At 32.1% G+C, this 26,044-nt stretch overlaps 2 protein-coding genes across 8 annotated transcripts in view; one reads left to right on the top strand and one right to left on the bottom strand.

Moving 5' to 3' along the window:
* Positions 1-303: 303 nt before the first annotated feature.
* Positions 304-2,739, top strand: LOC141458458 (myotrophin). Its single transcript, XM_074136451.1, has 4 exons — positions 304-527; positions 775-885; positions 963-1,046; positions 1,891-2,739. Exons 1-4 carry the CDS (start codon positions 459-461, stop codon positions 1,975-1,977), a joined length of 351 nt encoding a protein of 116 aa, XP_073992552.1. The 5' UTR covers positions 304-458; the 3' UTR covers positions 1,978-2,739.
* The window catches only part of LOC141458457 (putative fatty acyl-CoA reductase CG5065), a 36,564-nt gene continuing 12,909 nt past the window's right edge, over positions 2,390-26,044 (bottom strand). For 2 of the 7 annotated variants that reach the window (XM_074136443.1, XM_074136442.1), the window contains exons 2-10: positions 14,068-14,281; positions 13,614-13,862; positions 12,305-12,450; positions 12,107-12,216; positions 10,646-10,838; positions 8,328-8,424; positions 7,502-7,644; positions 6,847-7,104; positions 2,390-5,105 (exon numbers count right to left, since the gene is read on the bottom strand). In XM_074136443.1, coding sequence (XP_073992544.1) covers positions 4,940-5,105; positions 6,847-7,104; positions 7,502-7,644; positions 8,328-8,424; positions 10,646-10,838; positions 12,107-12,216; positions 12,305-12,450; positions 13,614-13,862; positions 14,068-14,271 — 1,566 coding nt within the window. In that variant the 5' untranslated portion in view covers positions 14,272-14,281 and the 3' untranslated portion in view covers positions 2,390-4,939. Of the gene's footprint in view, positions 5,106-6,846; positions 7,105-7,501; positions 7,645-8,327; positions 8,425-10,645; positions 10,839-12,106; positions 12,217-12,304; positions 12,451-13,613; positions 13,863-14,067; positions 14,282-15,230; positions 15,622-15,925; positions 16,082-17,576; positions 17,840-19,654; positions 19,962-26,044 lie in introns of those variants that run through there. The other 5 variants (XM_074136449.1, XM_074136448.1, XM_074136450.1 and 2 more) reach the window with 5 other exon arrangements.

The following is a 26,044-nucleotide window of genomic DNA, read 5'->3' as shown; positions in this document are numbered from 1 at the left end:
AGACTAGAAACATTAAAAAGAAGAATGACGTTTCGAGAAGAATAAAATGTAATGTAAGTAATGAATTGGTTACTGCCATTTTAATTTTTTAGTGAGTCCTCTCTCTAAAAAGGCTGTATTTGCATAAGTTCAAAGATTTTGTTTTTTGTTTCTAAAATAGTAATAATATTATTTGAAAAAGTAAAATATACTTATTTTAAAACTAATCTAAGGTGATTTAAATTAAAAACTTACCTTAATTGCCATATTCTTTACATTAGGTTTTTTATCTCAGTAATTGTTTTGTTGGCAGCAATTATTTGTATTTCCAACCGGTTGGTAGTTTAGTAGTAAGGTTTTTTTTTGCCGTTCAACGTTTGTCTAGTATTTTACTATTTATTATTTAGTAAATATTTAATTTTTTTAATAAAACTTATACGTATTTTACTACTGAATAGATAATAAGTTAATCATTCCAAATGAGTGAATTAGTGTGGGGTATTAAAAATGGTGACCTCGAAATTGTTAAAGCATTTGTTGAGAACAAGGTTAGTTCATTTATCGCTGTTTTTATGATAAGAATAAATTTTTTTATTATATTTGATTAATACTTTCATATGTATAAGTAAGTCTATAAGTCATAAAAGTTGTTATTAATGTGGTTACTGTTAAGTGTTACAAAGCTTTCTAGCCATATTTGGAAAATGGAAACGTCCTTGCTAGAATTATTTCTTTAGTGAAAGCACAAAGTAAGCTTGACATTAATTTAAATATTATTACTTTAATTTGTTCAAGGAAATAGATATTAACAAGGACATTGATGGTAGGCCACCACTACATTATGCAGCAGATTATGGCCAAAAAGATGTTATTGAATACTTAGTATCGAAAGGAGCCGATATAAATGTACGTCTTTTCTTAATAATGTGATGAACAGGTTTTTTATGTACCTTTTTCACATATTGCATTTTTTGTATGTTAAGGCCAAAGATAAACATGGAATAAGTGCACTTCTAGCAGCGATATGGGAAGGCCATACTGTTTGCGTTAGAACTTTACTCGACAAAGTAAGCAGAGTTTTGCATTATTATATGTTAATTTCCCTTGTTGATGATAACTAAACGTGTGTTTGCATAATTGCACAATACAAAAATGCCTTTATAACCGACAAAGAATTGTATTGTTATCTGGCTGATAAGAGCATTTCTCAAGAACAATTATTTTTCTTCAAAATAAACGTCTTCTAAATGGTAATAATTAAATGTGATTTTTCTATTGTTTCTGTGCTATTATATATCGCCCTGATAGTTTAGCGTTCGTTCTTCAGTAAAATAGTACCTTTCTTTAAGTTGTAACGAACAGCTGTACTTGATAACTAGATATTTGCATGTACAAGGATTAAAAAAAAAAAATTATTTCTTGATAGATCTATTGCCTAATTTCTAAATTGTATTTTTTTTTTTTTTATTTAAGGCGCGTCAACATCTGGTTATTGGCGCCCGGAGCTTTTTCCAGTGCACTGCCGGCCTCCGGACAGTGTTCTCTCGTTACAGACAACACTGTCCATCACCGGACAGTGAGCTGTAAGAAGCTCCTAGGAAGAGAAAATCTAAGGGTCAGCAGCTGGATTCGAACCCGAGACCTCCGCGTGGGAGTCCAGTATGCTAACCTCATAGCTAATCCCTTCCCTAAATTGAATTATTATTACATATTTTAGTTAAAGAAATCAGTGACAAAGAACTAAAGAGGCTTCTGGAATGAAAAAATTAAAGATTAGCTAGCTTGGATTTTTGAGCTCGAGATCTCCGTTTTACTAATCCATTGCGCTACTAACTGAATTAAACCCTTTCCTCTGAATTGTTTTGAATATTTCTGTTTTAACTTAAGAAAATGATGATTTTTTTTTTTTAGGGTGCGGATAAGGAAGGAACTGCACCAGACGGAACAAGCTACGTGGATTCGGCAGACAAAGCGGAAATTAAAGCACTTTTGCAATAATTTATCTTGTTAAATATTTCTGTTTTTAATTTAATTTTCTCAAATTCGTCAGCACACGCTTTCCTCTCTTAATTTATCTCCTCCCTTTAAATATAAAGAAATAATTTATGTATATTTGTAACTATATACACTTTTTATTACACAACTCCTGTATTTATTTATTATATTTTATATATTTTTTTAGTTGAAGCACATTAAAATTTATATCACCTTCAAATCTTTTTTGTTTTCTCTTAAATTTGTAAACAGTTTTTGGGTAAGTGAATTTTTTATTTTTATTTTTTTTAGACTTTATAAAAATTTGTAATATATTATACATATATATTTAAAAAAAATAACATTTGTATTAATGTTTTTTTTATATTTAAAAATAATATACAAACTTTTGTACTTGACGAATAACTACCCGGTGTCGGCTTCCTGCTTCATGTAAATTTTTTTTATACCTAATAATGATAAAACGAGAATTCTATTTGTATATAATTAGTAACGATCAAATTCAAATGTATTCAGTATTATATAAAGGATTTAACAACAAAAAACATTTTTAGATAGGTAGGTGGAAAGTAAATACAAATATTGTAATAAATATTGTAAGAAACACAAGAAAGAGATAAAAGAAGTTTTCTTGGAAGCACTATTTGGTACTTTTCTAGTATAAAAAAAGGAATTAAAAAATTGAGCTTTTTTTGCGTGGAAATTTTTCTAAGATTTTGTATGTTGTTTAATAAACGAAAATATAGTATAGATTTATTAAGTTAATACTGTTTATGATTTACTGATTCATCGACTACTAATTAATAAAGAGCTTAAATTTGTACACATTTAGAATAGAAGATCTAATTTTAAAGCTTAAAATTGACAAAAAAGGTTGATTTTATTTTGATTTGGATAAAAGCATGTTGGTAATGTGGTATGATAAGAACGAAATTATGGAACTATCTGACTTGCTTATAAAGAATTGAAGACAAACATTAATATCCTCGTAAGTTAATTTAAAATAATGTTTCTACAACCAGACCACAATACAACGTTCTCTCAAAGAAAATCTAGACGTTCCAACATACTTAAGAACGCTAGAATGCTGAAAAGGAAGTGGCCTAGGGGTAATCTTGGTAATTGCATCATTGTCTGTCTGGCCTATCTCATCGAATTATTTGACAGTCTTAATAATGTGCAATGGAAATTGCATTTTTTTTTTTTCAAATACGATAAATCAATAAACAGATTAAAAATATATAAATAGAAATTTTGGGCTTGAAGATAATAATCTGAGCTAAAGAAATTTCCTTTAGAGTCGGCTAAATCTTAGAGGGGTAAGTTGGAACTTCAGTCTGTAATGAAAGCGCACTTTTGGGAGGAACTATTCGGAGTATCTATTTCTAAGTCTCTACAGCTCTCTATTCAGTAATTGACACTGTAGTCTGCGAGAATAGAACCCTGCCTGGAGACAGGCAGGGCATTGCTAAGGCTTAAGACGCTAATGACTTTAGATGTCAAATAATAGTAATAATAAAATAATGTAATTATTAAATAGTGTAAGCGAAAAATCAAAGATATTGGAACTAGTCTTCTCATAATTTTAGGTCTGCTTAGATGAGCAACCTTTATCCCTCTTTCACGGACAAGACAAAATAGTAGCTCAGTCTAGATATCTCGTTTACCTCAAAGAGACAGGGTGAACATTTCTGTTCAAATTATAACAATCTTCAAGATAATGATTTTTAAGAGAGAAGCAATATTGTTCTCTGCGTAAATATGACGATGTCCTTTGACATTCAAGTTCTTTGGGCAAGAATAGATGATCTTGCCAAAACTACTGCTAGAAGATAGGATAGTTTTATTTCTGATGAATAGCTGCATCATCAATTAGTTGCTCCGATTACTCACGCTAAGCCTACGGTTTATATTAAAAGCTAGGTAGTAATAAGTTTTATTTACAATCATTTTGGTCGAGCCCTTTCTGCAATCAACGAATAATCATTATTACAGTTGGTAAAGCCGCCCGCCTACTACAAAACTGAAATTCTAACAATATTTTTATGTTTAGATATTATATAGTACAACCCTTATACATGTCCTACCTGACAGTTTTAATACTTACTGCTAATGGCGTAGGAAATTTAGGAAATATTAAGACTTCAGTTCCTTGGAAAACCTCAAAAAAATCCATTTTTCTGGGAAGAAGTCACAAAAAAACAAGACCTAATATACGTTTTACCATAGTATATCTCGTCAAAGCGAGTATAATGTTGAAAACCCATCTCGAAAATTTGAAATCGAATCCTGTACTAAGGTGAATATTGCACTAATTTTTAACAGTGTTCCAAATATTTTAATACAAAAATACTGCTTTTGGGCAACATTAAATCAGATGATAATAAAAGTATATAAGAGCATATTTTAAATAAAACACTTATTACGGAAAGGATCTTTATCCTTACAAGCTAAGCATGTATATATGTATATATTAATAAACTGATTAAAAACATTAATCTTGCTAAATTCTTAGATTTTCACTAAACTTATATAATTTAGCTTTTATTTAATTAGTTATAAAGTTAGCATGCAAAATGACTAGACACTGTTGTGGCTGTCATATTTATGTACAGATTAAAAGAATTGAGTTAACAAAAATTCCACAGCCATTTATTCCATCTTTTTTCTTAAGGACAATTTCAGGGCTTGTTAATGAATAATTTTTCAATTATCGCTCACGTATATAAATATATCTCTATCAGAATGTCATCATTGATTTCTTATTTAAGTAATAAAAGCCACAAACTCAATTGCTGTAAAATAATAGAAATAATTGTTTTTGCTTTATACTTCCCTTAGTAACTTTCTTCCACAAATCTCAACTTCTGTTAAGTTCGATACACATTTTCTTAATTACTAGTAAAGAAAAACAACAACAAAATTAATTTAAAAGAAATATAGAACAACAAATTTATAACTAAATTTAATCTTCAAAAGCAATTGTTTTTCGAAGAAGTGAACTTGTCGATTGGAAGAGAAATGACAGTGTTTGATGCGTGGCCTTTCTTATGAATTTTATCCTGAATAGCAGTAACCAGCATGTGAGGAATATGAACAATAGTTGGGTACAACGATGTAATATATACATTCTGCAACAAAATTTAATATTATAACTAGACTAAGAAAAAAAAAAAAATACTGAAGAAGAAATTAATTTTATTAATAAAAGATAAAACATTATAGAAAAGTGGGTGGATCTTTACTACCCGCATACCATTGAAGGTACGCTAAAGCCTAACTCAGCTGCTATTTTTTGTATTTAACCATTCACTTTTGAATGATATTCACGCTGGAGTTTGCTGCTCAATTGAACAGGACAAACATGAAGATTTCCCTGTTCTCATTTGTAAACCGTTCGTTCTAAGTTTCAAAAGGCGGCAGGCTACATACTCTTTTGCATCTGATTCAAGACTGGCTTGAAATCGAAACACATCTAAGAGTAGGACGTTTTTCAAATACGCTATGTTCAAGTTAAAAATTTCAAAGTATTAGAGGTTGATAATGCAATTCTAAACCACTGAAAGCTCGTCAAGAGCTGAAAATATGACTAATTAAAAGAGCGGTCTCCAAGCGCCACTGAAAAACTTTTGAAACAACCTTGTTTATTATTTTCCCTGCGCTACAAATTCCGGGCTTATGCATTACTTCCTGTCTTCCCCTAGAGATGCATAATCACCAGTACCATTACATGGATTGCACATTAACAATCGTATTATTAGTGATAAGTTAGGCCCTTCTTCCAAGTAACAAATATTTGCTCTACGGACGTTCCTTGAAAAGTTAAGAGAGCATACGATTTAAACTTACAATCTCCTATTTGTCTACTTCTAGACAGTGCTTGCATCAACTGGGAGGAGCTTTACGGAGCAATGAAAACCCTAATCTTCTAAGAAAATTAATTCATTGCTAATTAATTCGTAAAGGCTAAGATGAAGGTCTTCTGAGTTCAGACTGTCTGAAGACTTCGTATCAAAGAAATGAGAGAGGCAGGATGATACTTTAACCAGCATTTCGTTCAACTTGATGCTGAAAAAGTCTGGGAAGTCGTCTTATACCAAAACACAGAAATTATAGGATTTGCAAGACCTTAATTCGCCCACTGATTTCCTAAACCCTCCGATGCCAAACCTTCGATTTCGAAGAAAAATAAGGGAAAGAGAGAGACAGAGAGACCTTTAATTTTCGAAAGAAAGAACTTTCGATTAATTTATGACCCAGTACATCGTAGAAAGGAACGAAGACTCCAAAGAACCCAGACTTATTTGAGCTATTTCGGAACATAAAATATATTATGGAACTGAAAAGTCTTTGGTGGGCTAAGCAAGTTTCAGGAATGAGATCTAAAAAGGGAGGCAGAGGTGCGTCTGCACGAAACAAAAAGAGTGGGTTGACCCAAAATTGCGATGGCTTGGCGTTGCAAACCACGCCGTTTGAATAAATTTAGCCTTCAACTAAATATGCTATTTGGTACTTAATATATTTTTATGTTATTTGTGTACACGGGCTTGGAATCTGCAACTGGGGATCAGTCTTATCAGTGAAACATGAATGGCGCAGAGTAATTGAGGATACCGTCACTCAGAACTGAGTTATACAACTGATTTATGTTTCAGGGCTGGAATTCCCTCTTTTAGGAAAGTAATAATTAGGGATGAACATCCAATAATGCTAAGGAGGATAATAAAATTTCTTCATGCTGTTTTTGTTTGATTTATTATCTTGTATTTATATTATCAGTATATTTTTCTTTTATTGGTACCACGGGCTTTTACCCTTTTACAGGTATATCAAATTGCTAATAATACAAGTTTAATTAAAAGAAAAAAATACCTTTTTAAATTAGCTCTAGCTTCAGGTAATGTACTAGGATCCTCCTTTAAAATATAATTTCTCATTCCTACAACGTAAGACTTGATATAAGTATGCCAGTTAATTTTTCTCACATCGAAGTCAAATTCAATTTGATCCACTGGTTTTAGATGATTTATTAACTCCATTGTGTTTTCGTTTGTGAAGATAAAGTCCCTCGTAGTAAAGAATTCGATAATGTTCATCGCCCTTATTATTTTACTTTGTATTCTGACCATCCTAAAATTCAACAATAATAAAATAACAATTCAACAATAATAAAACTTAAGTATTTAACTAATAAAATTGACTTTAATATTAAAAGAAGCTAAATGTTCTAAATTTATTAATTCATAAAAATTTTAATGTAGGGTTTCATCTTAATGAGAATCTCATGAATAAAATTAACTTCCTACATAAAAAGTAGTTTAAAAAAAAAATTGTTAAGCTGTTTCTTAGTTAACCACACTTTTGAATCTCTAAATTTTATTTTGGTAAAGCATTTCGTTAATCCTCTGCCTAAGAGGTTCATTTTTTCTCACTCTCTTTTTTAAGTTGCTACATTAAGAAACGAAATACGTTAATTTAAAATAATTTAATTAAATAGCTGAAGCTGGCTTTAAACTGTGGCACTTGCATTGGTTTGCGTCCCGTAATCCACGCCCCAAAATCAATGATATATGCTGGTAATTTCTGGAACAGAAGGATATCTAAATTGTGTAAAAATCGACTGTTCTTAAATGAGCCACCTGGATACCAGTATACTTCTTTTGGAGGGTACTGAAATCAGAATTATAAAAAAAAGTATTATAATTTGTTTGTCAATCTTGGAAACAGAACAGTTTGACTATATGGTAAGTCAACTTAATTATGATCGGAGCTGGGCAATTAGAGAATATTTTACACCAAAACTCTTAAGATGTAAGGCTATTTGAAATTAGATTACAGAAACAGAATGCTTAAGGTAGGTAAAATAATCGAAATATTTTCTTTGGAACTTATGGTTTTTGAAAACACAGAAAATTTAATGTCTTATTAACCATAATAAAACTGATTTGTATTATGATTTTTCCTAATCTAAAAAATCAATAATGAATAATACATAGATTGTATCAAAAGAATTTATTAGAGTTTTAATCATAAATCCTTAACAAGGAAGCGAATATAATGAAGCAATAAGTTTAAAAATCTGCTAAGAAGAATCATAAAAAATTTCTTTCTTTTTAATTGTGTCTCCGGAATTTCTGAAACATAATGAACTTCTGAAAGCAATAATTCTTTTTCTCACTAAGAGTAATTTAACAGATGCCTTATTCATAATAATAAATGAAAACAGATTATTTAACCAATTAACAGATTATTTAAAGTAAAATTAATGAGGTGTTTGAACTTCAATTTTCTTGATACATTACTTTTTATTTTCTTGCTTTATCTCGTGAAAGTTGGTTTTAAGTATACATTACCTTTAACATTTGACGATATGCAATAAATTCAAAATCTTCCCATTTAATTGGATTTTGTGTCCCTGACGTGCAGTTGTACACAGTAATGTTATGAGGCCTGAAATGTCCAAAATAATGAATATTTATTAATATTTCATTTACCGATTTATTTAATAATGTGTGAAACAATAGTAAGAAACTTTTAATAAATTAAACAGAATTATGATCTCTCTTAAGGAACGTTAAAAATCAGGAAAATATATAAATCACAAGTAACAACTAACTAGGGAAGGGGGGGTTAGCTAATTAGTGGGATTGATTCTCACGCGGAGATCCCGAGATTGAGTGCAGCCACCTTACATTTTCTCTTCCTAGGAGCTTCTTTCAGCTCACTGTCCGGTGAAGGACAGTGTTAGCTGTAACAATAGATCAGTGTTAGAAGACCGGCAGTGCTACGGACGCCAATGACTTTAGATGTTGACGCGCCATAAATTAAAAAAATAAAATAAATAAATACAAAAAACTTAAAAACTTCATTCGAAGAACTTTGTAGCCATATGCTCTCTTCCACGACAAATGAAGATTATCATATTTGCCCCAAGTCCGCTCTTTACTTATCCAGTTGATTCCTTGTTTCAAAGGTTACCGACAAGTCAATCACATCCGCAATTCTTCCTAGGAAGGAGACGTCTCACAGCCTCTATTTCCGCTTCCCTAACTCGTGATAGTTCTCTCCTTTTTTAGAGGGGCGCGTTGTCTAAATCTCCCTGGCCATTTATTGGGGAGCATTTAACACACATTCCCATTCCAACTTTTTTTTTTAAATATAATTCTTTCTGCCACTGATCCCTCCATCCATTTTGTTCTTTATCTCCTCTTCCTCATTCAGTCAGTGAGTCTCTTGAGTAAGTATTTTTCAAAAAGTTCGAAGACCATGCATGCGGTTGAAGAAACCTCTAGTGAAACATTCTAGCATTCCTTCTCGTTGCTTGAAGCTCTTTCGAACTCTAATATATGTAGTCTCTCATATCCAACATTAAGCCGAGCTGTTTAAAACTATTCACGTTTTAGAAAAGTTCCCTTTCATCACTGCTTCAAACGTCATGTAGTTACGTATAGAGTTATATTTTTTATTATAATTCAGTCTGATACCATATTTTTTTAAATCCTCATTCAACCTGGTCAATATGTAGTACATATTCTCTTCTATCCTTAGCTAAATCCACATCGTTTGCGAAGAAGATAATTGGATCCAATCACAATGCCCAAAGTAATTTGCAACAAAAGAAACTAATAATGTCCCACCTGATTTTAGCACGTTCACGTAATGCTCTTGCATTCTTTAATAGCTCAGAAAAGGCTTACCTTATGCCAGCATTCCTCCAATGAAGGCCATATTTTGCTTCTTGAGACTTTATCATAAGCCTTTTTCCAAATTAAAAAAGTCATTAGAAATTATGAATTTCTGGTTGTACAATTTTCTATGTCTGCCTAAGAATAAAAATGTTCTCTATACAGAACTGCCTCACTGTGAGTCGACGTTGCTCTCCTATATTCAAATAACTGTAGGCTAGTTTATTTTTTTATAAATCATTCATAACTCTTGAAATAGAGGCGCCACGGTAGCCGAACGGTTAGAGGCGAGACCTGTAAAGCTGATATGTATTGTGGTACTGGGTTTGATTCCCGGTCTTAGGCCTTGGATTTTATTTAATGGTTTATAAAAGAAATTTACAGTAAAGTATGTTTGCTAATCGCCTCCGTCCACGACACTTAATTGGCAGTTGTACGTAAAGCCCGCCTGAAAAAATAGGCAATTACTTTACTTTACTTTTTACTCTTGAAACAACACTTTGGTCCCAAGAATCTAAACTATTCCAATACATTTCTGTTTCTTTTCCTGTTAACCGTTCGTAACACTCGTTCCTAAGTCTCCATCAGACTTTGAAAGGCAAACAGAAAGTAATAAAGAACGCGTTTTAATGGGTGTAACAACAAAAGATTCTCTAGGTCGCGGTAGTGTAGGCTTTCCGGCCGATCCTGAGGGAATCTAATTTAAGGCAGCTTAATTATTCAGAGGCTCTTCAATCTTCCAATTGGCTCCTGGTTACGGGGTATGTTCTCGCTTATCCCCGCTATTAAGTTCTTATTATGTACTGCTTCATCATACATAAGAACTTTGTTGAAATCTTGAGAGTGGCAAGGGAACAGCATTACCTTTTTGAAAAACACTGCGACTCACAGAACTGTAGGACAAAATCGTCTTTGTTTCCAGATTATAATTAGATATTTTAAATAGTGATAAGCATTATTCTTTATTGCAGTTATTATTACCTTACCTGTGGGTAGCCGTGTACCATGAGACAGCGATCATGCAATTGATGGCCAAGTCTACTGGTATTAAATCAGCTGTACATTTCCCATAACATAACATGGTTCTTACGACACCTTTACTTGCAGCGGCCAGCATACCAGTTGGCCCGTTTAGGTTGTCTATCCAACCAGGAATGGGTTCTCTTAAAGCTGCAGTCACTTTAATAAATATAAAAAAACATAACTTATGAAATCCTTATCTTTGACTTTTTTAAAAAACTGATTAAGATTTGGGACTAGTGAATTGTTAATTAGAAATCTGTAAGACAGCTAGAGAGGTTGAAGTAAAAACCACAGAATGTTCAAACAGGAAAGATTGGCCAAAAATGAACAATGTATACATGCGGTAAATATTATCTGAATAAACAATTAAACATTTGTCCGTTTGGCGCCTCGGTAGCCAAGCGGTTCGAGGAGAGACCTGTGAAGCTAATATGTATTGTGGTATTGGGTTCGATTTCCGGTCTTAGACATTGGATTTTATTTAATGATTAATAAAAGAAATTTACAGTAAGGTACGTCGGCTCCGTCCACGACACCTAATTGGTAGTTGCACAAAAAGCCCCCCTGAAAAAATAGGCAATTACTTTTTAATTTATTCGTTTGGCAATATTTTAGGAATGTTTATACACGCTCGTAGTATTCAAAATTTTTTTCATCTTTGGGAAATCTATTTCTTCAACTTGTAAATTACTCCATCAAACAGTTTTTTAAGGTTCTCTTTAACGAAGTTTTCTGGTGTATAATACACATATATCCTTTTGAAGTAGTCTATTCAATTGTTCAGTTTATTAGAAAATTATGACTCCGTCTATAAGAGTATTTTTACGATGTAATTTTCCAGCTGGATGCAGATTACATTAGAAAAGGGACAGGACCTATGTCCCACGGCACTGCAGTCACAAGAGAATTATTGCACCTTGCTACTGGTAGTAACTGTGCACAGTGATGAATCTGTACGATTTTGTGACCAGTAACCACCATCTCCAGACAATGTGAGATATAGGATGGTACCACGTGAACATAAATGTCAACATGCTGCTAAGAGAATGGAGACTTGCCCACTTCACTTTTAGAGGCCCACCTAACACTAGTACTGCTCAAGAAAGGAGAGGATTTACTGGTGAACTCTGAGACAAGTGATCAATGGATGGATCTCGATTAAATTGTTGATATTTCAGTAGAGTGTGTTTTCAAAAACGAATATTTTCCTGGAGGAATCTCCATGAATCTTAGATAGACCATACCCAAAAATTGATCCAGCACTATGAAGTTCTGATCAATCGCTATTAAGCTAAAGAACGGTGTATAGCACCTCCAAGTCAGTACTCTTTGGGCCAGTAGAAAGGTAAGATCACAACAAAGGTTTAGCGCAGATGAAGATTTTTAAAAACATGTAACCTTCACTTCATTATATATTGACTTACCAATGGACGGTCTGAAAATGGCCATTGGTAATTTCCCACTCTGTTCGTAGACAATTTGTTCGGCCAATGTTTTCGTAAAGGTGTAAGTATTTGGTCTTGTTGCTAGTATTCTGAAATTTCAATATAAATAAAATGCCATAACACTATTAATTGTTTTATATATAATTTCCTAAATTTTTTAAATATTTAAATACTTACTGAGGGGTAATTACGTCTAACATTTCTTCATCTAAAACTTTAACAACATTCATGACCTTATGAGCATCAACTGGTGATGGATAGACAGATTCGTTGATTTCCCGTTTATCACAGTTACAATATGCTGTAGATACATGCACCATGGCCTAAATTAAAGGAATAGAAAATTAGTTTGTACATTTTTTATTTTAATTTGTCCATTAATTTTTAAACATTAATCCCCATATAACAAAGAAAAATTATTGTAAACATACAGGTCGAGGTTGGATTAATTTTAGTGGCGTAACATAACGTTCTAATATAATGTCCGTGGCATTCAGATATTAACCGAATTAATTGAGTTTCTTCTGATGAAATGCTCTCTTTTTAAACAATTTTTTTTTATAATAAAAAATAATCAAAGTGCATTAAATTCTGAAATAATAGCAATCAGAGTCTTTTCACAGAACTCCCAGCCTCTTCAATTGAACAATACCTCTACATTACTTCTCGTCAGTTGAAAGGAAGATAGTTGCTTTCAAGAAGTAAATTCTATTGGAGCATCAGGCTATTCAACGTTCTGAAAGTGGTTAACTCCAGTTAGGCCACTTTTTCGAATGCTATCCATTTTCGATATCATTCCTAATTCCAAAGATTTTTAAAAGTGAAAGAAATGCTGTCTCTCCCTCTTCATATAACTCAGTCACACAACACACACATATACACCGAGACTTGTTCTACAGGATAATGCCTGTCCAATGATGTCTCTGAGCAAAATGGCGAGCATATGTAGCCTTCTAGAATCACTGAAGCTGACCAAGAACAACCTCGTCTGGCTGGCCAGCTGTCATCACCTCATCTATATGGATATTTCTTTAAATTCCTGCAGAATATTTATTTTAATGTGTAGTATATTTACTTGCAGTAGATATATATATATTCGTGTTTGCATATGTAAGGAATGTATCATTAAAATACTTTGATTGAATTGTTTTCTGAGTACATAAGTATATTTATGTACAATGCTTTATCGAATTGAATATACATATGTATTCTAACTTTTTAACTTTCTCTTAAAAAGAAAAAACTGATGTCAGACAAATTGACAAATTTTGATCAAATCGAATACTAAAACCTTATAAAGTATAAACAAAGTGAGAGCTATGGTCTAAATTTCGATCTTTACCTCCATACTTCATTTTTACTAAATTCAATAAATCCTTTAGAAATGATAATATTGTCAATTGTAAGACAGTATTGGGTTGAATGTTTCACACTTAAATTTTTGTTCTGTTTTTACATATATTTATTACAAGAAAAAAAGAGTTACCTCAAGCTTCGGCATAGCCTCACATAGTTCTATCAATTTCACTGTACCACAAACGTTCATATTCACTGAAACATTGAGTGGTTCGTCAAATTTAACAGTAGCTGCAGAATGAAAAACTACTGAAACATTTGCAATTAAAGTGTCTCGATTAGCTGGAGAAAGTCCTAGCTGTGGTTCAGTTATATCGCCAGGAATTGCTACCACTTTTGTAAGAGAATGTTTAGAATTCTTTTTCAACCAATCAAAAATCTGTGAAAAAATAAAAAAAATAACTGATTTATTATAAATAAAGGATTTTTGAACACTCTAAACCGATTTTAAGTTTTCCGTCAAAAATATTTTAGATTCATATTTATAAGTTTTTTTTTTTTGTAAAAGAATTCAAATTTTAGGGAATAGCAAACAAAATTGATGATTATAAATAAAGTAGGCTATAAAATTGATTACTTATTACTTTTGTATTGAGTAGATCAGTTAGTCTTGCAGATACTTGCTGTCCCCGTTTGGGCCTCATCAACAAATATATTGTTCCAATGTCTGGACATGATCTTAACAGTTTCTCGACGAGCACTTTCCCAATAAAACCTGTAGCGCCAGTTATCAATACACATTTGTTTCGGTAGAATTCTTCTATTGTAGGAAAATCTTGTCCGTCCATCACAGTTATCCTAGAAAAATGAAGAAAATAAAATTGTGAACACGTAGAGCATTATTAAGGTAAATGGATTTTGAATAGTGTTTTATTTAAAAAAAAAAGTGTTCAGCGACTATAGATATATACATAGTTCATCAAAAATTTAGACGTATTAATGTAAAGAAAGTGAATTTTGTAGCTAAATCAACCTTAGATCTTCGGTGCCTTCTTCGGTTTCAGAGCTTGTAATAAATTGGAAAACATCACACATGTGAATGATATTAATTTTGTGGTAAGAGAGAACACTTGACTCAAATTGGTGCTTCATAAACTAATTTCGAACTGAGAAGAATTCGCATCATAACGTCTGGAAACAGACAGTGGAAACTTTGAGTTCAGGGGGTACCTTGTACTCAAAGCCGCTTCTTTCACATTCACATGAGACCACAAAAATGGGTGGGGAATTTCGATAGTAGTTTGAAGCGCCTCAAAGCTTCGCAGTACATAAAAACGATCCCGAACCTTGATCTTTATTCTTGTATTCAACATAGCTTGAGAATCATTTAGTATTTCAGAAAGATTATAGAAATGTGAAGTTTCTCAAAAGGAAAACTCCTGCATTAGTTCGAGCGAGGGGTCAGAGGTAGCCCGATTTGGGTTAATTCATTCCAAGAGGTACAGTCTAGACTTTAGTCTCACACATTTGATGAAGTGTGGAACGCTTTTATTTCATAATGACGTGTCACTTAAGAAGGGAGAATATCCTTTCAGTGTACCATTGAAGACAAGGGTACTTACGGATGAAGTGACTCTTAACGAGTTCCGCACCTGTGAGATATCCACTGAACGGGAAAAATGAAATAAATTATTATACTGAACAGCAAAAGTTTAAATGAAATTTACTATAGTATATTGATATTATGATGTTCTTTTTCTTTATTCCTGCGTTTTATCTTTGCTCAGAGGTCACCTCTTTCACGTACCTTAGCTGTGTGCTCCTACAATCCCATTCTACTCCCCTTCCTCAACTTTCCCCCGATACTTTTTTCAGTCGCATCCTTTATCAACCTTTTCTACATGACGAGAAGTGGTTTCACACGTGCACTAGTCCATTCTCTATACGTCCTAATCTATTTTGACTTGATCAAGACAACTTGGTCGTTCAAACCACTTTAAAAGCTTAATTTCATTTTCTTTGTGTAATTTCTTCAATTGCTTTGGTTTTCTCAAGTTTCTTCTTTGCTTAAAGGCTGTTGAAAGCAAGTCTTGTACTTTTTGGTAGTACTGCCACATTGTTCTTGGAGTGATGAGCGTGTTGCGTTGTGTATTTACTTCACATGACGAAAAGGCATATGGCCACATTACTTTTTTGGCCTGTGAAAAATTGCAAATATATGGGCAAAAATCTTAGTTTTCAAAATTTGTAAAAGTTAACAATTCTTATTTTTAAAGCACGTGAAAATAAAAGGAAAGACAAGATTTCTAAATGTAAGTAAATTAATAAAGAATGATTTGTTTTTATTAAATAATAATAATTAAATCAAGACTTTTGAACAATTAATTATCAGTTTATAAACACATCTCTGTCATTAATTTGGTTTTGTAAATGGTCACAATGAATTTGATACAAAGAGATGGTTAAGGAATGAATCTATGGGGCTGGCAGGTTGTAACTTACCCATTCAGTATTTCATTGCAGCATTCACAAACATTGCACGCGTCTTGTCCATTAAAGCTACGCCTACACCTACTGTCATCAACCGCACTCCGTTGTTACTGATTGAATGAGGTCCACCTTGCTCACTGCATTAGTGTTGAAACCTACCTGCAGCTGACAAGCTCCACTCATGCCAGTAACAAAGACCATGTGTTCTGGACACTTTGGACAGTATTGCTGTTTATGTCCAGTTTTTTCTCTGAATTGTTCTCCCAAGTGTACTCGATTAATACATTAAACGCATAAACATTGGACCAACGTTCCTTTTTGTTTCATTTATAACTTTTCATACTATTTCGTCGAGGAAGTTTTGCGATCGTAAAAAAAAAAATCGATATCGGTTTTCTCAGAAAATTCAAGTTGATCCTGATTTTTACAATATATAGACATTATACGTATTGCAGAGAACTCAGACATTTATTCCGTTAAGATAATAATAACGCTTCAGGCACCAAGGTTTCGGCCACAATAAGTCAACCATAAGTGCGACTTTTCTGGCGTTTCAATTAATCATTATTCACTCAATAATGGCTCTAATAATTTTCCCAAAACTTGATATACTAAGAGCCTCTCTATCTCATTTCAAACTTTTTCCCAGGAAAATTGATATTTTGGAGGAGGTCCTTTTATTTAAGAAATAATTTTTTTTTGAGGTAAAAAAATGTTCAAATCAGTTAATAGGCCTTTTGGTGCCTCGGCAATAATGGAAATCTAAGCAGATTTATCCAAACGCTGCACTATTAAAATGAAAACTTTTTTTCTGTATGTAATTATATAATGTAAACTAGGAGGTGAAGATGTATGTAAATGGTGCATGAAGAGCAGGAGGACAGACTCTATCGAAGGACATCGATTGTTACACTTAAGAACAGGGAATCGCTTTAGTAAATTCTCGTTTTCTATTGAACGATTAAAATATTTATTTTATCTCCCTCTCTATTGTCTGCCCTCTCTCTTGCGCGCGCGCAAACTCATATAGATAATTATAAACTAGGAATTATTAGTGTAAAGCTCGTACTGTTCTGGATATTTCTCCCCAACCTGAGTACTCTTTCCTTTTTGGTCCATAAACTTTCAATTAAAACTTGCCTTACTACGTAATGTAGTGCAAGTCTATTATCTATCACCTTACTTCTAAAGTGCCGCAACAATACTCTCTACGGGATATCGATGAGGATCTTCAGAGTTCAAGGAAGTCTCGTGGCCAATGGCAATTTACTAGGCGCGGCGAATTGTCAGGATTGACAGTGGAGGCGAGAGACTAGGAAGAGATGAGAGCGAATAAAAAAAAAGAATGGAACTTGTGATATTTTGCCTTGGCAAGTTTTTGTACTGCATGATGAGGTCGTTGTGGAGTAACGTTTGTCAAGGTAAGCATCTGTTGAAACGGTTTTTATTAAAATGTCTGTAGGAACCGTATGTTTTGTGGATTCGGGAACAAATTAAATAAATAAAATTATGTAATTGGATTCTGCCTTTATACTAAAAATTTAGAAGTAATTTCGAGTTTAAAGCTTATCTTTAGAATGTAGAAAAAAGAACACTCTCTTTTTACGAATTGAATCCTTTGCATAAGAGATAAACATTATTTATTTCATCAAAATGTCCTTACGTTTAACGCTGCTAAACTCCTCCGTTCCTTCAATAATACAACATATTTGCTCCCATATAAGTTTAATTATTCCATTAACAGAAATTTGCACACAAAAATGGATAAGTCCTCTTCTTTTTTTCCAAAGCGTTTCTATTCAAAATACAGTTACGTCATATTATGATTCTAAAATATGATCAAAAAAAATTTTCGATTCTTATCTTAGAATAAAAAAAAGATGAAATTTATCAATGTTTGAAAATATTTAAAAATTTGCCTTTGTACATGTCAAAAAGAATCACTAAGCAACAAGTTATTTCTCGCTAGGCTTAAGGAAGCCTAATATAATCGCGGCAATTTCTGAATCAACCGATTTAATGGAAAAGTAATTTCAAGATTAATCACAGAATATTGATTTTTCTGAGACGGTCTAGTAATTTTACTGTAAGTAACCTTGATATACACATTCTTTTCAGTAATTATATTCCTTCAAAATCAATATAATTAAGTGCATATAATTATTATTATAAGAATAAATAAATACCCAATAAGTTTTATAAGTATGCTGAAGATTTATTTAAAATTACACGACTTTTTGTACTTTCTGAGACTAGAAGATTAATGATTTAAGATTATTATTTGAGGATTTAAGTTTTTTATAATTATCTTTATCTATTTTAACTGTTTGTTATTTAAATATTTTTGTTTAACTCTACTACTTGAAATATTGTATTGAATATAAATAAATATTTTCAAAATATTAACTACAAATTTGGGCTGATTCCTCGCTGAAAACCATTTGGTTTGTTTTTATTTAGTATTATATACATATGTGTTATATATTATATTTACACATGTGTATGTGTGGATATGCAAATATAAATTTCATTTAATGATTTAAACATAAAGATAGAGAGAGAACAATATTTTACGTTTATGTATTGTGATTTTCGTTCGACTCTTTGGAGAAGAAAAAGTCTTGCCTTCAAGCTTCTAGAGTCCTTCTCTAAACTCTATAGTCTAATCAAACAGACAGGATTGCTGCCACAAAATATTCTAGGTACTGGTGATGTCGGTGGTTTGACCAAGGCGAGAGTAGGGGAGCAGATGAATTCATTTTCTATACAAGTGTAGGAGAGTAATTTAATAATATTTAGTCACCGGGTCCACAGACTTGGAAAAATATTTTGTAGAAATGATAATCTAGATCGATGCTTTTCGAATTGATTAAAGACTGAACTCAGAATATCTGGTTAAAAACTGGTTAGTAAATAAATATAACAAAATGCCAAATTAGTTTTCATAGTTACCAGGTCCTATACAAGCAAAAAAATGCAATCATCAGAACCAATTTAGTTTAGAATTATTCATAAGACCAAGTATTTATATGAAAAGAATATTAGCATAAGTTTTAACTCTTCACTTGATTATACATTAACTTTCAAAATGGTCTTCAAAAAAGCGTTGATATCTCTCTGTCGTGTAAGATTTTTGAATAACGCATGACTGTATTTGGATACGTGACCTATCAATTTAAGTGACAAGTCCTATGAGGATCGTGGGAAGATTTAATGAATGAAAAACATTTGCAACAATGGATATAACAGTTTAAAAGTTCTAGCTATGGCCATAGTTTTTTATCCAACATTATTACTTTCCTTTTTTTAGAAAAACGCTTGCGATCTATGAGAATGACAGTTTTTTTTTTTGTCAAAGGATGTGAATTGGTTTGTATTTACATATTATTTTATTGAGTTTAATATAATTTATCAGATAGCTTTTGATGTTTTCTTTCAAATCGCAATAGCATTTCATCGATTTCTTGACTATACTTCTTTTCACCTGTTTTTAAAAGTGTATAGTTGTGGAAACTATTAGCCATTCTGTATGCTGCAATCATTGTCATTTTATGGGCACGGTATTTGGGAAGTATTGAGGGACACATATGGATAGTTTTTGTGGCGGATGAGGAAGAAAGCTCCAAACGTAGTAATTTTTTTTCATCGTACAAATCATGAGACAACCATTTTTTTGAGTTGAGGTGAGGCAGCACTTCGACATGTACGATAATTCATTCAATTTTTGAACAGGGATATTACCTTTCACTCCATAAGATTCACGTAGAGTAATGCCCTGAGATTCTACGATCTTCCATATCGTTTGAGATGGGTCAACTTTTACGATGGTCTTTAAGGCATCATTTTCGATAACCGTAGACCGATGGATAAGTGAGCTATCTTCGACATCAAAATCTCTAGACTTAAATTTCTGAGACTAACGTTGCACTTTGCTTTGGTGCCCCCAACAGCCTTAATTGCTCCAGCCGACTCATAAACGCTTGGTCTCAGTTTGAACTCATTTAAGAACAATTGTCCAGAATGGCTTCAACGACATGTTGCAATAGTTCTGAAGGAAAAAAAACCTCAGTGTTAAAATGATTATAAGAAAATTTATTATAAGACAGTTCATCAACATTAAAATATTTAAAAAAAAAAGCTTGGAGAAGTTCACTAGATAAATTCTACAAAAATATCTTTCAAACCTATTAATATGTTGTATAAATGCTACAAACACGCACTAGAAAGTCATTTTTTCACAAAAAGTAAAATAACTTTTTCTGTAAACTCATTTTAAAGACTTAAAATATGTATTTATTATCTGCGGAAACTCAGTTTTGAAAATTGACACTATTGTATATCTTCTTTTTTTGCTTCTAAAACAGCGATACTATCCATTATTTATAAAAGACAAAAAAATGGAACTTCGTTTCCGTTTAAGCTATGTGAAAAACCATTCCTTTTAATCTGTTATTTAGAATTAAATGTAAAATAGCCTGCCCTGAGAAATAAGGACTATCGAAAATTGACAATTCCGCTTCCTTATCCTTTGAATTAGAGACATGTTTATTCATACGATATACAAACATATTAGTGGAGGACAACGTTGATATACCTAGAATAAATTAAATGTAACGGATTGAACGAAAGAGAATAGTTCTCAAATAAATGCGGAAACTGATAAAGTGATGACCCTCAAATGAAAATTCAGAACTTAACGATATTATTGATAATCATGATGACATCTGAAACTTTTTGATTAAAAGTAAGAAGAAAAAAATACCCATTCAGTTCTGATAATGTTTGCATTTTTAGTTTACGTTGCCTAATGAAGTATGACATATAAAACTTCGTAATGACATGATTCAATTGTAACTATGTAATGCTCATGAATTTTTCATAGGCTGTTTATATGAATGAAATGTGTGCACTTTCATCTAATGTACTTCATATCAATTCTTATAATTATTTATATTTTACATGTCGATTTATTTTAACAATTTATATTGTGAACTGATCAATTTTGATACAGTTACCAAATTCTAACTTAAAAATACGCCCTCTCTCGAAGATTTAGGTTTTGTAAGCATTGTCTAAGTAACAAAATTACCATTCATTTATAGTTATAATGTTTTAATTAAAACCTAAGTTTAATAAAGGAAGTTTATTACAAATGCACACATACATTTTAATTTAATATGTCTGCGTTTTTTATAAATGCACGTAATGACGTGAGATCACTGCTTCTAGACTTTTTTTCATTTCACTGCAGATCTCTGTTTTTCGTTTTCTGGTCACAGAAATTAAACATCGGACCTTGTATTGTAAAAGGCTCTTTGGGAAAGAAAATAGTAATTTAGGGTAGACCCATTAACGCAAAATATATTCTTACAAAATCCTTTGTTAAGCGGCCTCAACAGCGTCCAGATGTCTCAAAGATTATGTACCTGCACCATAAAGAAGAGCGGTCCCAAATCGGGACTAGAAGCAGCCTCCTTTGGTGTTCCACTAGAGATTCTTGGCTCTCAAGATCATCGCAACCAGCGAAATTTATTCTGGAGAGCGCTTGTTTCGTGGCCTTCTGGAAAATCCATGAACGGAAAAACAAATGCCAATTTAGTCCACATCGGACACCAACTCAAGCTTCTTATCATAAAGACGACCATATGTATATCTCTTTGGCCTGGCCTCTGGAGAATTTAATGACTTTGGTTTTCTGGGTGTTATGTTTCTGGGTTGCCGCTTGATATGGCATAAATCCGAGTTAAAAGGTAGCTTTTCCCTTGTGTCAAAGTTTCCTAGGTCTCTTTGTAACCCTACAATGTATTTATGGAGTGAATCAAAAATTCTGCTGACTACAGTTTAAACATTACTGTAGTAATTTAATGAGCACCTAACTAGTAAACACTATAACCAATTTGTCTATAGTAATCTTGAATTGAAATTTTTTTAGTATTTATGGTGATTGAACAACCTTGGTTACCAAGGTTCTGTCAATAGGTTCACAAAACTTGACAAAGAAAAGTTTATACAAAGATAAAATCAAAACAAAAAAACACACGTGCTTACCATTAAGGGAAATGAAGAAAAAGAGGAATCAAAAAATGATACAATGGTCCGTAACATGGAAAGATCACGTTACCGTTAGTGAAATTCCCATTGCAAAGATTAGTTACACTTTTACAAACTAAACTTTATCAACTATGATGATTATATGTCATTTCTTTCTTTCTTCTGTTAATACTTTTTCTTTTTCCTTTATGATTTTTTTGTGTGTTGACAGAGTTGAGTGTGAAAGTGTTGCCTTCTGCTGCTGATATACCTCTCCTCTGTGGCGCCTCGTCTTATCAAGCTAGATAGTCTGTCTGTCTCAAAGAGCCTCCAAACTAACCTTTGTAGAAAATAAGAAAAATGCTTCATCCTTACAACTTTGGTATCTTGCTTCAATTATTTTATGAATGTTTTATTCTTGTGATCATAATTTTTGATTACCACGTAAATAGATTTGCTATATATCAGCCAGTTGTTGAGAGGATGCACACCTAGGAACACTTAAATATATTCTTCAGATTTTTGTATTACTTGATTCAGCTCATTGAACAAATGATCGCCGCTGCGCGAATGTAAACCTTTTTCAGAAGTTAATGCACTTTCAATAAGAGATTTGGCTATGAAGATTAAAATTATTTAAGAGAGAGAGAGAAAGAATACATTTAGAGAATTGCAAATAAGGCCTTCGAAGGGCAGCAAGATTGAGCAATGAAGGATAGAGTATTTTGCCTTTAGGCTTATATTACAACTAATAGATTCATGGTGAGGAACCAAGATTTAACTCTATCCAAAATTCCTCCATGCCTATTCAGCTGTCCCAAAGAAAAGTAACAGCAACAACTCAAGACATAAAAGATAGCAAAAACCTATTATCAACCTAGTATGATATCGTTTCTGACTCGGACCACGCACTAAGCTCTTCATTCACGTAGAAGAATTAATGGTGTAAAGCAGTCCATTCTTAGAAGCTAGTTAGTCATCTCTATTTATGAGAAATGTTAATAATTGTTTGGGACCAATAGGGGGAAGAAGGGCGCCTCATTTAGTCACTTCCTAATCCCAAAATATTGTATATCCTGACAACCAGGACTAGAAGAACTTCCTTGATGGAATATTCTTTCTCTAGTTTGTTATTTATGAGTGAGGTTATTTATTAAAACTGTCCGGTAGGACAGTTGTATAAGGTTTTATATTACGAAATGTATGGTATACTAAAGTTTAAAGAAACTGGCTTAAATAAGTGCTAATTAACTTAATGTTTTTCCTCAGTATTATGCATTTTTCTTAAAAACAAAAAATCCAGCTGATTTCTTAAAATTGATGTAGGGAACTGCTCATGTTAAAAGCTATTCTGTCCGAAACAGTTTTTCTCAGTGAAAATTATTTTAGGGCAATTCTTAGGGAGGGGTAGAGTAGGCTTTACCTAAAAAGTGTCATTTCACTGAATTGTACTATATTACCATCCTGTGTAAAGAGAATTACCATTCTGTGTATTAGAGATTCAAATAAGTAGCTAAAATTTTAGAAGAAAATCGCTTCGAGATAAAAGACTATCACTCCTCTTTAGAATGCTCTTCATAAAATTTCTTTTCAAGAAGAGATGCTGCGTTTCGTGCTCACTTTATTACTAGGAACCATACTGAAGACAAGAACATTTCACAAACTTTCTGCTGTTTCAGAGAAAGTCATGAAATGTTCTCACAGATTTTTAAATATTTATTTTTTGGACAGGTTTTTCTACATTAGTTATTTCAATCTATTAAAAAATATATATTATTTACTAATTTTTACTATTTTTCAACTGTTAAAGAAGAAAATTTGCTGATGTGTTTATAATAAGAATTGACAAATGATATTTGTTGCTGTCAGCGTACTCTGTTATGTAACTAGGCCAAAACGAGAGTGAACTTTTTTTTATTAACAATTAATGAGAAAAACATTATTTAGCTTGAAATATTTTTCAGTTGAATTCTTATACCTTTTAAGCTTTGTTTATTACTAATTGATGATATTTAGGAATAGCAATGGAGTGTTTTGTTATTTAAAGTCTTATTCAAATGTATTCTGCTCATTTTTTATTTCTTTAAAGACTATAATTGCTTAAGATTTAACAAAATCTGTTAGTTTATTACTTTATTTTGTATTCAGATTTGAAAATTCATTTAACATTCTTAATTACTAACAATGATTGCCAAGATTTGTTTGTTGTTTTTTTTCAGGTGAATTCCAAAATTCTTTGTTGCAAATTTTTAAATTCTTTATGATTACGTTTAACTTAAATCTTTTAGTAAATTTATAGAAGATACTGTTAAAAATAATTTTTGATCTTTAAAAATGAGTTTTGGGTATTTTTACTGGTATTTTACATTCCATTTATTTGTCACGCATTAAAAGGAAGTGGCCTAAGTCCGCTTTTGGGCTCTTAGTTGTACTGCAAATCAATATCATATTGCATTGAGATTACATATAATAATTTGATGCTGAACCAGCATACTTATAATGGTTTCAAATTTAGGTTTTAAAAAAACTATTATTCAGAGTGAGCTACTTTTTCTTTGAAATTGTAAATTCTTTGAGTAAAAAAAAAAAAAAATCATGAGGCAATTTTCTGAGAATATTTATTTTTAGTGTTCAAATATTTAGCAATAAAATTGCAGAAATAGGAAATACAAAAAAAAAATCAAAAGTTAATGAAGATAAAGATTCAAAAAAAGAGGAAACTGTACGATACAAGCAACTGATTGTTTGTTTAGCAATACAAATTTGATGTCAGACAGTGTGAACTACACGAGACTGGAATAAACAATTGATTTGACGACTGAATGCAGTATATATGTGTTTATTTACTAAATTAGTATGTATGTGCTACAAATGGGCAGATAAATGTAAACATTACATAGAAAATAGAAGAAATAAGAATGACGAGATTGGCAATCCCAGCTTCTTCACCAGTCATCTTGTTTACCCAGACCGAGTAATCGTTAGAATTGAATATTTATCAAATTGAGGGTCTTGGACATATATTGAATTATTATTATATATATATCTTTATAAATTTTAGGCGCGTTTGCATCTGAGTTCATAGGCGTCCGGAGCTTTTTTAGTTCACTGCCGGCCTTCGCATAGTGTTTTATCATTACGACAATACTCAGACTATGTGATGAAAGAGACACTTAGAAAGAGAAAATCTAATGGCTGGAAGATGGATTCGAACAGCAGATCTCCATTGAGAGTCCAGTTCACTATACAATATGCTATCTGTACCTTTTTATTATATTTGCTAGGCCTATTAGTGTTAAGGCTAATAGAATTCTTTTCCTCTCCTCTCTGTCTGAGCAATCTTTTTCTATTTTCTTAATTAGAACACAATCTTTCTGACCCTAAGTTCACTTGTTGGCCAGAACCGGCCCCCAAAATAGATCTCAAAAGATTAAATTCCGTCTCAGCTTCCATTAGCATGAAAATGAACATCAATTGTACGCAAAACTTTCTTTCCTAATTAACTTTGGTCATAAAATTTAATTTGAAATTCCAAGTATAACCTGACCTGTCAGTACAAGAACTAAGTTCGATGTAAAGGCTGTTACTGTTATAGCAGTTACTAATCTTCTTAACGCTATAATAGTCCTAAGATTAAAAACATAAGTTCTAGTTTAAACAGAACAGTTTAGGCTAAAAGGTAAAATTGTCTTATAAGAAGTTCTGAAAATTTACATTCTGCAACAACTTATGTATAGGAAATTATATGTTAACACTGCAGACAAAGCACAATTTCAGTACAGCCAAATTTGTACTCAAAATTATAAAACATGTTGCCAGTATGACAAATAACGCACCAAAAAATATTGAGTTAAAATGTTATATTCCTGTTTTGGAGGCAGGGTGGGATATTATATTATTCTATAGCGAGGAGGGACCTATTCAAAGCTCCATTGGGCTTTTACAGCTGAGTAGCCTCCCATATCAAAAAAAGGAAAACAATTGCAAGGCTAGATCGAAAATTCAGCATGGGCCTGAACCTATATAGAAGTCCGAAAAAATCGAGCTCAACTTTTAGGTAAAACAAACCTATGTTCCTCTACCAGCAATGTTCCCTGCTAA

This window comes from Rhodnius prolixus, unplaced genomic scaffold (genome assembly GCF_049639745.1).
Source record: "Rhodnius prolixus isolate KJV_2025 unplaced genomic scaffold, Rpr scaffold_5, whole genome shotgun sequence".
Lineage (NCBI taxonomy): Eukaryota > Metazoa > Arthropoda > Insecta > Hemiptera > Reduviidae > Rhodnius > Rhodnius prolixus.
Note: the sequence above shows the minus strand (reverse complement) of the source record. Positions and strands in the feature narration are given on the sequence as shown.

Excerpts from the sequence above, each read along its gene's own strand:
- LOC141458458 (XM_074136451.1), top strand. The coding sequence starts at position 459 with ATGAGTGAATTAGTGTGGGGTATTAAAAATGGTGACCTCGAAATTGTT. Across the intron at positions 528-774 it reads AAGCATTTGTTGAGAACAAG|GAAATAGATATTAACAAGGA; the intron begins GTTAGTTCATTT and ends AATTTGTTCAAG. Across the intron at positions 1,047-1,890 it reads TTAGAACTTTACTCGACAAA|GGTGCGGATAAGGAAGGAAC; the intron begins GTAAGCAGAGTT and ends TTTTTTTTTTAG.